General features: G+C 33.5%; 1 protein-coding gene across 1 annotated transcript; it reads right to left on the minus strand.

Annotated features, from left to right (window-relative positions):
• Positions 1-12,294: 12,294 nt before the first annotated feature.
• On the minus strand, positions 12,295-13,293 carry LOC132695780 (uncharacterized). The gene is made up of 2 exons (XM_060660237.1): positions 13,060-13,293; positions 12,295-13,017 (listed from the first exon to the last, which is right to left on the minus strand). Exons 1-2 carry the CDS (start codon positions 13,291-13,293, stop codon positions 12,295-12,297), a joined length of 957 nt encoding a protein of 318 aa, XP_060516220.1.
• Positions 13,294-14,119: the final 826 nt, after the last annotated feature.

Below are 14,119 nucleotides of genomic sequence, written 5' to 3' on the forward strand. Positions count from 1 at the left end.
ACATTATGTCATATAATAATACTGTACCATTGGTTTAAGTTACTTTAGGTTACTTTTCAAAAAACACTTTCCGTTATAATTAATAATGCGGTAAGATCTAATTCCGTAAAATAGAAACTAGAATCAGACAAACGAGACAAAGTAACGACAAGACGTGACCAAAACAACAACATTCAAAATTCATCAATTAAAGTTTATTTTTATTATCTATTGTAAACATTTTTGGGTAAACGTAATAAAGCAATTGGAGTTTGTGCGAAGGTAGATGGTTTTTAGGAAGATTTTAATAGGCATTCTTGAGTTAGTCCTAAAGCAGAATACATCTCTGGGAAGTTACTGTCTCCCCGAAAATAAAAGTGGAATTACCAAAGAGCCCCCGGGTGTCAATTATTCTTCGTAATACTAGAAGAAATAGCATCCTTATTTCATCACAAATCACAAATTAGTGGTAAGGATGACAAGGTGGTTTTTTTGTCTTGACTTATATATACCTGATGTATAATGTGTATATGTAGTGTTGTGTCAATCATTCATTTTACGAGAACCGAATCATTCAGTGAACGGTTTCGAAAAGGATCGAATCTTTTCAATCAATTGCTCTTTTCCGAACTTTTTGTTGACAACTGCAAGCTATAAACTATAAGCGACAATAATCACTGAAGCCGAACAGCCCGAACGACCGATTCAGATTCATTTGAATTTGAATTATTGTTGTCCCTATATGTCGTTTTCTGTTTTAGTTAGTATAGTATTAAGCTGAGTTCTGTTTTTTGTTGCATTATGATTGTATCAAAATATTCATTCAATATTCAATTCAACACATAAGTAATTTTTTTTCAATCTTAGCGAGAGCGAATAAGATGATCGAATCGTTACAATCAATGCAATGAGGTGATTGAATTAAAGTGACCGAATCAATCGGATTGACCCAACTCTAATTTAAACTTTACAAGGAGTACATTATTTTCAGATGTGTATAATTTTCTTCCATCTTTTTATTAATATTATTCATTAATTTTCGAAATAACTTCACTCTGTTCCTGGTACCTATTACTTATTTGTCTTACCATTATAACACTATTAAACTCCATTCAAATTGGCAAATAGTACAGAAATTATAAGAAATAAAAAATGTCTAATTATTCACGAAATACCGACAAAAACTCGATAAATATAACTTAGGTTCGAACTTGCATATATATATTTTTTTGCTATTTTGGGACATTTAAGATTTCTGCCAAACTCCCTATGGATGGAAACGAAGGAACGGATAAGGAAACCGCCGCCCAATAACGTTTACCGTTGCAATCGGGTCATAAATCAGGCGGCAATAAGCGTGAATGACAAAATGCAAATGATGCTGCAGTTAAAAGATACAATAAGCCGCGGAATACATCAAAACAATTTAAAAGTTTCATTTCACGGCAGAGAGATTGCCACGACTTGACTAAAGATTTCTGAATAATTATTGGCTCCCGAGAATCTTCTCGCACCTCTTTTGCCGCTGTTTGCCTCTCACTCCCCCCCAGACTTTAACTCCAATCTCGCGGACGTACCCCCTCCGACCGTCCCCCCCCCCCAAGCGATCGATTTTCAAATACGGGGGGGTGGTGAGGCGGTGGGGCGGACGAACGGCAAGGGGGTAGTAAATTCGCGCGCCAGATAAATATTAATTCGAGTCCGAGTGCTCCTTTTTTTCTCAAAACAATAAACTAATTTTGTACTCGGTTCGTTTCCTTTTAATGTTTATTTAAAATATCCGGCAGATATGCGAATCCGGGGCGTCTCGAAATCAATTAAAAATACCGATTTTGACGGAATGAAAGTTTCCTATTTCGAGTTTTTTTTTTAACCAACCAGAGCGAGGGAATTTTGTTTTTGGACGACCTGCCGAATTTTGCCGATGTTTGGGTTCGTTAATTTTTTTTTTTACATTCGCTATCCGCCAAATTTCCAAAAAGAAAAATATGCTGATTTAAAGTCTGATTCGATTCGATTCGATGGCGGAAATCCCGATTGAGAATTGTATACATATTAAAAAAAGTTTCATTTCAATTAATAAAATTAAAATATTAGCAACTGTAAAAGCATTATCTATCATTATAATTAATGGAAATAACATTTTTAACATAAAAATACTAGATATACAGTGTGACATATTTTCGGAAAATTCTTTATTTTATCATTGTTTGACCTTCATTGGCATTATTTTCAATTTATTTGTAAAAATAACCGTCACTGCAAACCAATTACATTTGTCTTATTTGTTGATACATATTTAAATCTCGTAAATCTCTGAGAGACGTGAATTTTTGATAAGTAGGATCGAGAATACCAGTATGGAAGTAAATACAAAATAATACTTCGTCAATCCTAGCGAATCCAGAAACTTAAAAAATATATGTAAAACCTTTTTATCGCTTGTTCATATATATATATATATATATATATATATATATATATATATATATATATATATATATATATATATATATATATATATATATATATATATATATATAATATTATTATTTAAACATATATTTACTTAAACGTGTTGCATATACTTTTTCTACGACTTGGAAAGATATACTCATACAAAATGGTATATTATGCAACAAGTGCGGTAAACGGCATTTGACTCACGAGTTTATCCGGCACGAACGGAGCGACTGTTTAATAAACGAGTGAATCTAAAAGTTTACTGAACGTGTTGCATACTGTACTTTTTCTACGACCGTTAGTTTTTGGGTACATTTTCGCAAAACACGAATACATTCATTGACATGACTGTCAGAATTGATAAACGTCAAAATTCAAAGAGTGGGAAGTATCTCCGAAAACATCCGATTGCTCCCAAACCCTTGCGGTAAAATCCCGGAAATGTCCGAAGTGGCTCGGATTCATGGGAAACGAAACTGACGTGGTAAAGCGACGCTTCCCGCACGCTAGATCGGTGCGTAATTAGGTATTTTACAGACGGAAGTGGAAAAAGCATAGTATGCAACACATTCGGTAAACTTTTGAAGTCACTCGTTTATTAAACACTCGCTCCGCTCGTGCCAGATAAACTCGTGAGTCTAAGGCCGTTTACCGTACTTGTTGCATCATATACTATTAACATCTGTCAGGGTTAAAACTTTTATTAAATAGTCACCTGGAATTACAATTTTGAATTTAATTACGAGGAGATCGAGCGATCTTAAAAAACGCTTTAAGACTATTCTAGAGTGGTTTTCAATTAGTAATATCTACGGGGGCGGAGTTAAAGGCTTAGTTTTCGTTGGCTACATGTTTTTAGACACTTTATTAAACCGGTTTGGGTATAGTGAACATGCTCTGACACGTAGCACCGTTTCCAGTAGCGAAACCTTAAACACGACTGTAAACAATAAATGCCTGCGCATTAAATCCGAAGAAAAACACTACGTGAAAAGTTTCCCAAACGGGGGAAACTCGGGGAGATAAACGCGGGATTCGGTCGCTTTGGAGTACAGATTTATCCAGAATTACGCTTTCGCCGAAAAATTATGTTCCCGTGGCATAATTTATACAACATTTAAACGCCATAATAATAAATACATTAACTAAGGGGATGGGTTTTTAAATCTCGCAGATCTTATTTGTCGGCGGTTTCTTTATGCAAATCGGGCCCTGTTAACAATGGTGTTTCTCCCTCCGTTTCCTTGTAAGACAACATCATCCCGAAATTACACGGAATATAAACTGCCACTCTTTATATTTCGCGTCACCGGGAAATTATGAAATTAAGACAACTTTTACTCTAATTTTTAATGCGACTTTCCTCTTGATAAGGGCCACCGCCCGAGGACGTTTGCCAATTATTCAGCAATTACTAAATCCAGACCTATATACAAAAGGAAACGTCGCGCCATTTTTCACTTTTATTTATCGTCCCGCAGGCGAAAATATTTTATTCGTCAAACGGCGCTGTTTTTTTTTTGACTCCCGAGCCCTATTAGCTTCTTTTTTTTAAACATAGCGGCAGAGTTCCCTGTAATTAACTATAGTAGTGTAGTAACGCATTTTAATTTTTGGGGTTGAGGTACGTCCAATTTTTTTGCATCTCCGGCTTTCTGAAAATTTGATCCTCACGATTTCTTCTTCGCGTTTTCCTTATTGTTGTTGTCTGCTTTAATTCAGTTTGTTGTCGTAATTCGTTTTTTCAAATGGGATAGCCTGTAACTTTATGTGTATTAAGTCCAGTAATTATATTTCTCTATCGAACTGCATTCGGAATAATTAAGTTTTTTGATAGTATTGTATTTGTTCGGCTGAACATTTTCCTTTCACGTACTTAGCTATGAAAAAACAATTATTAATATGGTTCGGAATAAGTATAAGTAACCCTAATTCAGTTTAATAGAAAAATAAGTCCTGGATTTGATACACTTCAAGTTACAGGCAGGCATTTGATAAAATCGACTTGAAAATTTGAATGTTTGCTGCCAAATTTTGTACACCCTGTATTAAAGGAGACAACAACAATAACACTTAACGTTTTGCCAAATAAGAATATAAAATTTTCCAAAACTACAAAAATATGCATTTTAAAGTTTTCAAGCTGGGGGCTCAATTTTTTTCAAGGTCAAATATTTCAAAAACAGTTATTAATAGGTAAAGGTATACGCATAGGTGTAAGTAGTGTTGGGGCTGGTCAATTGACCAAAAAATGACTGGTCAAATTTGATCAAAATGTCTTAAATAACAATTGTAGAATGTTATCTATCATTATTTAATAATAATATGTATTTTATAATAAATTATTATGCGTTTGTTATGTACAATTTACCTATAACCCTCTTCAAGGAATATCCGAATACGATACTTGGCGATTCGGGGAATTCCAATAAAAATAAATATAATATATAAATGAATAAATATAACTTTCATCGTATTTTTAAATTAGTTTCGGTCAATTGACACAAAAAAAAATGATTGGTCAATTCCATAACCCTAGGTGTAGGTGTAGGTATAGGTATAGGATATTATACACAAAATATGTTGAGAATTTAACACAAAATCTCAAAATGTAATAATATATGGCGTGTTCCATTTGCTGCTTAACGCGGAAGTGATGGAACGTTGAAAATATTTTAAAAATGGAGCAGACTTTTGGCATTTACTTTAACCCCAAAAATTGAAAGGCGTTTCAAAATTACATCTCCATAAACTTTTAATTAACGGGTTGGGAGAAAAACCCTATATAGAATACGTTTTGTACTCAAATTTAAGCCGGTCCAGATAATTTAATATTATTTTTGTAAGTAATATTATTTAAATATATTAATTATATTAAAAAATGTTTAAATTGTTACACATGGGGTGTCCCAAAAATGTGTCAACCGACAGAACTTTGTCTGAAGATACTGGGACCTTCATTGTGGTCATTTATCATTTTAGAGACCGGATTGTAAAATATTTTGTTGATACTTGATAAGTTTTCTGTTAAATTTTGTAAACACAACAGGCATACTAGCAAAATTGACAATAGCAAAAAATGGTTAAGTATAAAAATTACCTGTTTTATAATCATTTCAAAATTGCTAATACATATATCTCACAAATCGAAAGAAATTAATTTAAAAAAATAAGCGAAAAAGAACACTTTTTATTTGAGTGTTTATACGTATTTCTACTCATTTATTTTATTCCCGTCGACCCAACATTTACTACTTTCGCAGCTAGCTTCACTGTATAAAGCAGCAGAAAATCATATTTACTTGCAATGAGTAGTCGTCTTTCGGAATACAAATTAATTCTTGACATCCAATGAATGGCATCGGCAGATTCCTAATATAACAGTCAAACAAATAATACAAGATTTATACAAACAATTTGTTTGTAAAAATAAAAGACTATCCCATTTTCTACAAATAATATATTTTAAAAATAAACTGTGCCTTAACTTTTGTTTTTCGTTTTTTGTTTCCTAAAATTCTATAATATCTTAACAATAAAGATCGAATTACTTGCTCAACTCTAGAATAAGCCAGTAAAGCCCAAGAGTTGCAAGTACAAATAATAATAATTTGAATTCTACCTCCAAAACCTCCAAAATGTGCTACCTCAAATGGTGCTCACTAGTAACAGAGGACGGATAAACAGAACCTTCCATCGAACATGTGCATTCTCCCTGGCCAATTCACAAATTAGGGAACATTTCTTTTGAATAGTGCCTCATATTTCTTTATGAAGAAAAGAATTAGAAAATGAAAAATGGCATAATGGAAGTCCCAATATTTTCACAACAAGAATTAATAGTTTCACTTCTCCCGAATATTAAAAAAATTATAAAATAAGGGCTTTGTAAAAGAGTTTTTTATTTTTTCCCAAAAACTGTAACGCACTGTTTTTGAAACCGGAACAATGCGGGAGCTCCGTTTAAATAAACCCAAATTCCAATTAATTCTGATAAACTAAAATATCTTTTTGAAATTGGATATCAAGCAAGTAACGTATATTCATTAAAAATCAAGTGAAATCATCTTCTGGCGCTTATTAACTTCTCGAATGGCGGACGGAAGACAGCAAAGTGATGGATTAGATGTAAGTTATATAAAACGCATATATGTAAATTTTATATCAAACTTTTAGTGCCGTTATATTCTGTAATGGCGAAGTTTAAAATAACCAGTCTATTAGAGATGCATGATAAATCACCAGAAACGTTCGGTAGCAAATAAATGCTCCAGCACAGAGAGATAGAGAGCGAGTTTGAGCGCAGTAAATGCGCTTAATAGCATTTACATAGGATAAACAAAGCCTACTATTAATCTTATGTATACTCCTGATGAGTGCTTTTCGTTAAGAGAGGAATATCCCTAAAGCTTACGCTATTCGCGTGTTCGCATTTTGCGAAAGTCGAATTAAATACCGCGATCGCATCAGTTTCTAATACGCGCCCGATAAAAAGAAAATAAAAAGAAAAAATGATCAGTAGAAAAATCGAAACACCGACTAGTTCACATTTCTGCTCGCCATATATTTTGAAAGCACTTTAACAAGCAAAATTATCTACGGAAATGATAGAGCGATTCTACTTTCTCATAATAATTACATGGATTTAGTTTTAAAAATGTTTGAAGGCAATGACTACTATACTAGTTCGCAAAAAACAGATGTGTTTGCAGATAGTACAAAGAAGAATTAGAAGAAATTCCAGAAAAATTGGAAGTAATTATAAGTAATTAAAGTAATGACGGTGTACCCTCTTTCCTCTGCCGTATACGTCATTCTTCATAGTCTTTCACAGAATAATATAGAAATTAGAGAAAAATCTATAGTAACGGAAGGAAGGTTTCAAGCTTGAATTTATTTTTATTAAACTCGCAGCTTTTAATTATCCTTATTATTATTATTTATTATTATTATTATTATATATAGCAACGGGAGAGCAAATTATTTTACAAGAAAACCATAGTACTAATAGGTTTATTCCTCTGTCGTCAAAAAAATCTGTTTTGGCCTTATTGGCCTAGAGTATTTTATTCTTTTCTTTTTCAAAAATGAAATTAATTTCTTTATATCTTCTGTTGAATTTAACACTTCCGTCATCAGTGAGTACTGAAACATTAAGGGATCAAATATTTGGAGTGTAAAACACCCAACGATTGAGTCAAGAAATTATTTCTTGGCCGAATATGATTTTTATTTGAAGTGTAAAGACTTTTATTTATTTCTGTAAAGACTATTTTGAGGTTAAAGGTATTTTGAGGTAAGTTACATCATGTACAGGGTGTACCATTCTGGGTACTTTTGTGACGTATCTCCGTTATTTTTATAGATAGGGAGTTGCCATTTTCGTGACAATGCACCACTTTTTTGTGAAACTAAAGATGCGATAACAAAAGTTTCATAGCTCTTTCAGTTTTAACGATATAGAGCTAATTTAAAGCATTTTCAGGCACCACTCATATCTCAACTATTAGAGAACTGAAACACGTAAAATTAAATGCACAATTTAATAGTAGGTTGTGGTTATTGTTTATGAAAACCATCAAAAAGAAATGTCACATATTCACAGTGATTTTTGGATCGACTTGAAGCAGTTTATTTAAGTTCTTTTAGTATTTTTCTTAATTATTTTTTTTAAACAGAACACCCGTTTTTTACCTTTTCATAAATATGTAATGGCATACACTTTTTCTATAAAATTTTGCAAATTACAAATAAATGAAAATTTTCAAAAATTAAATGCACAATGTAACAGTAGGCTAATTTGTTTAAGTCCTTTTGGTATTTTCGTTTGATTAATACTTAGACTTCCTTCCTTCTCAATTTTTCTACATGGGGACGAAGGTGTTACTTGTACATAGCCTAAAACATCTATATCTTTTCTTTCCCTATTCTCTTTGTTGTATGTTTTAGGACGAGTGTGAAGAAATGATCCGTACTCAATTAAATTTGCTTTTAAACCAGTAAGTATCTCAAAAAACCATTGCCTGCGTTTTGGGTATCTAACAAGCACAACCTTGTAATGATAATAGAGATTTTCATTTTCATTTCAACTACCAAGAGAACTTATATAAATTGCTTTAAGCCGATCTAACAATCGCTGATAATATTTGACAGTGCATACTATATAGTTTTAAGAGCTAAAAGAAGGCAAATTTTATAGTCCATAAATTTACAAAAAGGGTTCGATAAATTTTCGACCTGGCCCTGTATACTAATTACGACGGCGGAATTGACTTATGACGGAAAAGTTATATAAGAGATAGTGCTCACAGTTTGCAGAAGTTTCACGAAAAAGTAGTACACTGTCGCGAAAATCACACCTTTCGATGTATAAAAATAACGGAGATACCCCGGAAAAGTACTTTAAATCGAACACTCTCTACATTTAAGAAGATCAGGTCCTTTTGAGCCCAAAGCAATAATTACATTCAGATGAACTACTAATTAAGTTAACTAATTAATATAGTAATAATATATTTCCTAAACGAATCTTAGAATCGTGATATACGAGGTGTGTTCAAAATGTAGGGTGACTTTTAAGTTTTGTTTTCTCCTTCAAAGTAAACGCAAACTGGCCATATCCAAAATCCATATTAGAAATATATAGTAAGTCTTCAGGAATTTTAAGATTGGTGATTCCGTCCGGAAAAAATAACGATAATTGCAAAATAAAAGCGAGTGATACATACACATAGGCCTGCGTATAGTTAGGTGGTCATCTCGCATCAGGGACCAGGAAGGGGAGCAAAGATAAAGTAGGGCCCAGTTATCTCCTACACACATGCACGTTCTGTTGGCGCATTTGCCTTTCTTTTCCCTTTACCATCCCCCATCCCCACGGCCAGCGTTATACGGTATACATTTAAGCGTCCGCTCGGTCAGAAAGAAAACTCACACTTGGCAAGATTTATTTGCGCATTAAAAATCGCCGCTAATCCATTTTGAATTCCCAACCGCCCTAAATACACAAAGAATGCGTCTTGCTTTTAATGAATTTGTTTTTGCAATTCCCGACCCGTTCGCGATTTTAGCGGAACTTGTTTGCTCTCCTTCTGGTGTAAACATATCTTATAACTAATAACTCTTACGGTTCGTGTTTTGGGAAATACGAACGTATTCGCGATTCACTTGTTAGAAATATTAAAAGTGCTTTTCATTCAAGCTCCATTGAGTGAGGAAGTGATGGTTTTTCTTAAGGTGTGGTCTCCATAACTCTTCCAGTTAAACATAAGGTAGTGATGATAAATGCTGAGGTTGTTAAAGCCAAAATCTAGATGTGTTAATGTCACTTTCATAATCTAGAATAGACTCCCTTTTCAATCACCGTAATTCCCTTAATGACTAGTAAATTTACTATCCAGGAAGACAAAAAAATTAATTGGAATTGTTGTTTGTAAAAGAGCCATGACAATATGCAGTAACTAAGCATTTCCGTTGTTAAACTAAACAAGACTGCTTTTGAAAAATCGTTGCTGGATGGGACAAGTTCGCACCGCGTAGCGCGAAACAGAGAAGGACGCAGTGTTTTCCTATTAGGCTCCTGCGGACTACTATTGAACTTTCGCAAAATTAATGGAATTTAATTGCGCGTGCACCCTGTACATGTGACTTTCACGGTCACCGATGTTCAAATTCGTGGCAAATTTTGGTAAATATAAAAACATCTACCATTCACAACAATATTTTTATTCGGTTTAAACCAAATTATCGCATCTTTTTTTAGTATTTTTGTTCAAAAACAAGACACCCTGTATATAATTCAAACAATGTTCGAAGTAGAAGTTATAGCCTTGAATCTCCTACGTTTCCTACTACAAGAATTTTTCCAATAGGGTAAACGGTTTTCGGGAAAATATTTTTTTCTGAAATTATGCAGTACGAAATAATAGTCAATGACGTCATGGCGTCTAATATGAGTCCGAGGAATAGTGATTTTCATAAGGATTTTTTCAAATATCTCCAGCAGCGTATGTGATAGACGAAAACCGTAAATACAAAAATTGTAGCTCCCGACGAGGTCTAAAACACCATTTGAAGCGATTAGTTATTTTTTCAGGGTCTTTTAGATTTTCGTCAATAATTGAAAAACCCTGTACATAATCGAAAAAATGCCTGAAATAGTCCTAGATCTCCCGCGTTTTATGGTTCAAGAAGTTTAAGGATCGGGTGAACAGTTTTCGAGAAATTAATGTTTTTTATACAGGCCAAAATGACGGCAAAATATTTGTCGCAAAATTTTTAAATAATAATAATAATAATAATAATAATACATTTATTGTTATAACCATCAAAGTTACATAGAAATAATTACATAACCAAAGTTCAATAAGTGAAATAATGGTCAACAATAGGCCTTGTTAGGGCAGCCATCTAGAAGTTCTAGATACTGTTCAGGCCTCAACTTAACAGCGAAAATATAATAAAAAATTTCATAGAATTGATTTGAAATCGCCAAGCGTAGATACACATAATTCTAAAGAAAAGAAAAGAGAAGAAATGGAGGGGGAAGGAAAGGGAAGGAAAGGGGCACATGTTTTGTAGAAGAGCTTAATATTAGTGCGTACGTAACAACTGCTTTTTGAAATTATTTCTAAACGTCGAGTTGGACTGATGAATATCAAAATTAGTAATAGAGTTAATGCAAATGGCTATATTATAGGAATATGATCTTTTAAATAATTCTTTGCGGTGACGGGATATAACTAGTCGGTGTCTACCACGCAGATTCAAATTGTGTATTGATATGTTAAGAGTAATTTTTCTGTAAAGATAAAAAGGTAATTTTGTTTTAAGGATGTTGAAATAAAGGGAACTCATTCGTAATTTGCATCGAAGGTGCATATTAAGCCAACCCGACGCAGCAAGATACGGGGAGATATGATCTCTCCTCCTTACCCCATAATTTAGCCTTAGACAGGAGTTTTGAACCTTCTGGACACGGTAACGATCGGACGCATCCAGGCACGGTCCGTACACAGCACTGCAGTGATTAAATTGTGACAGAACAAGTGATTCTCACAGCAACTTACGAGTTCCCTGACAAAGTACATGTCTATTTCCATAAATTAATTTTAAATTAGCATAGGCAACCCTTAGTTTATTAGTAATATGTTCTCTGAAACGCAACTGCGAATCAAGAGTGAGACCCAAGCTTTTGCATGACTCAGAGAGTGGCAATTTTATGTTATTAAGTTTAATTGTTATGTTATACTTTGCATGGGTTACATGATTATCATTTCCAAAGAGTATTACTGAAGATTTATTAGGGTTAAGCTTTAGGAGGTGATCTGTTGCAATGTTAAAAAAATTTGATAAATCAGTATTGATGACATCCTCCGTGGTAGCTATTTCTTGAGGAAAAAATGAGTAGTAAATTTGAGTGTCATCCGCATAAAAATGACAGTTGCATTGGTGGAGGGCTCCAATGAAGTTAAAAGTAAAAATAGTGTACAACAAGGGACCAAGAATGCTGCCCTGTGGAACACCCATGCGAACACCTAGGAACGATGACTGCTGCTGATTGTAGACAACCCGTTGTGTCCGACCTGACAAAAAGGAACACAGAAACTTTCGAGCACCTTCGGAGAAACCAACGTAATGGAGAATGGCCAAGAGAATTGAATGATTTATCATATCAAATGCCTTACTGAAATCCAACAATATTACAACAAACTAAAGCCGTGATTAGGTCTAAAACCAGACTGTTTCTCTGGTAGAATATGATTAGAATTTAAAAAGTTTACCATTTGATCGTTCATAATTCTTTCAAGTACTTTAGATAGAACAGGCAATATGCTAATTGACCGCAGGTGACTAAATTCGCTTCCATGTTGACGGAAAGTACGAATTTAAGATACACTCATTTATTATATGCGTAATATATGGGGCAATATATGGACAGCAAAGAAGTATTAATGATGTATTTATATCATCATGGCCCGCAGCTTTAGATTTTATATTTTTCAGAATGTTGAGAATCTCATCTTCCGTGGACAATACAAAGTCAAAGTGATCCGTTCTGTCATTTAACCTATTATTATAATAAAAATTCAGCAGTTCTTGATTGGGGCTCTTATTATTTTCTACACTGTTTATAAAAAAAATATTAATTTGATCGACATTATCTAAGTGACTTGGCAAAGTACCCCTGTTACATTTTACATTAAGTTTCCTTAGTTCGTTCCATTTCTCTTTGGCATTACCATGACAAAACTTAGTTCTTAAATAAGCTTTTTTCTCTGATCTAATGGCCGAATTTGTATAATTACGTAATTGTTTGTAATGCTCGTAATGTGCTGTAAGTTTAGTCAGTTTAAATTTTTTTAGCGCTTTATTTCTCAGCTTTTGTAGCAGTTTTATGTTTTCTGTTATCCAAGGCGCATAGTTATAGTTTTTATTCTTCCTAAAGCGTTTTAACGGCGCGTCCTTATTAAATAGTTCCAATATGCAAGTATTTAAGAGGTTTAGCTTTTCTTCAATGTCACAAAAATAAAGTAAGTTATTTAACAGTAAATCTAGTAGATCCCTCTTAAACTCCTGAAGATTAATGGTTTTTAATGATCTATAATAAAAACTTACAGGTTCATTATCTGGCAAGTCTAGACTGAATTTTATGTATGTCAAAAAGTGATCAGCGATGTTATTGTCGACAACCCCTACATCAGACAAGTTTTTTACGTTGGTAAATATTAAATCTAAGAGCGACATAGAATGTAATGCAATGCGGGTAGGTTCTTGTATATATTGGTCCATATTGAAAGTAGAAAATACAGAAGTTAATCTAGTTCCAAGATTAGTATTTAAATTAAGCATATTGATATTGAAGTCACCAAAGCATATTAAGTTATTATAGTCCGAGTATATATTAAACGAGGATTCCTCAAGGGCATTAAAAAATTGTGATACGTTAGTTTTAGGTGGCCTGTACACAGTACCCTCGATAAAGGTTCGGTTATTTAACAGTACTTTAACCCATATGTATCCAATATGCTCAAGACAAGCAGAGGCTAAAACTTCACACCTTAAATTATTTTTAACGTACACTCCCACACCGCCTCCGCGCCTGTCCAGACGATTGTGATGCAGAAAATTATAATTCGGAATGCCTACCATCTGATCAACCCCCGCACCCAGCCACGTTTCAGATACACCAACGATATCATAATTGTTACTCAATAATTGGCTTAGAAAAGAGTCAAAATTGGCCAGCAAGGACCTTACATTAACATGTGAGGCACAAAAATTAAGATCCATTGAGAACTAAAGGAGGGAAGGTTAGGAAGGAAGGAAATAGTTATCAAATTCAAATGAGCAGTGGAAAGTACGAGGGTACCAAAACCAATAAAGTTGGTGCTGTATGTAACCTAAAGTTAATTTGAAGTTCGTGTATTATACAGAAACATATAAATACTGAAAAAAGCCTGTATCGTACATGTGGCATATGTGACATACCTAAATTACAAGATATAAAAACTATTCTTCGAAAAGTATATTATAATTGACTAATCTCATGGTGGTAAAGTTTTTACTAACAAGCTGAGAAATGTGAGGTTAACACTGCTTATCACTAAGATTAATAACGAAGAAAAAAAAAAGCAAGCTGTTATATTTTGATTCACAATTAATTTCTGTAAAGTTG

The sequence above is a fragment of the Cylas formicarius genome, unplaced genomic scaffold, assembly GCF_029955315.1.
Source record: "Cylas formicarius isolate icCylForm1 unplaced genomic scaffold, icCylForm1.1 PGA_scaffold_12__32_contigs__length_19106922, whole genome shotgun sequence".
Classification (NCBI taxonomy): Eukaryota; Metazoa; Arthropoda; class Insecta; order Coleoptera; family Brentidae; genus Cylas; species Cylas formicarius.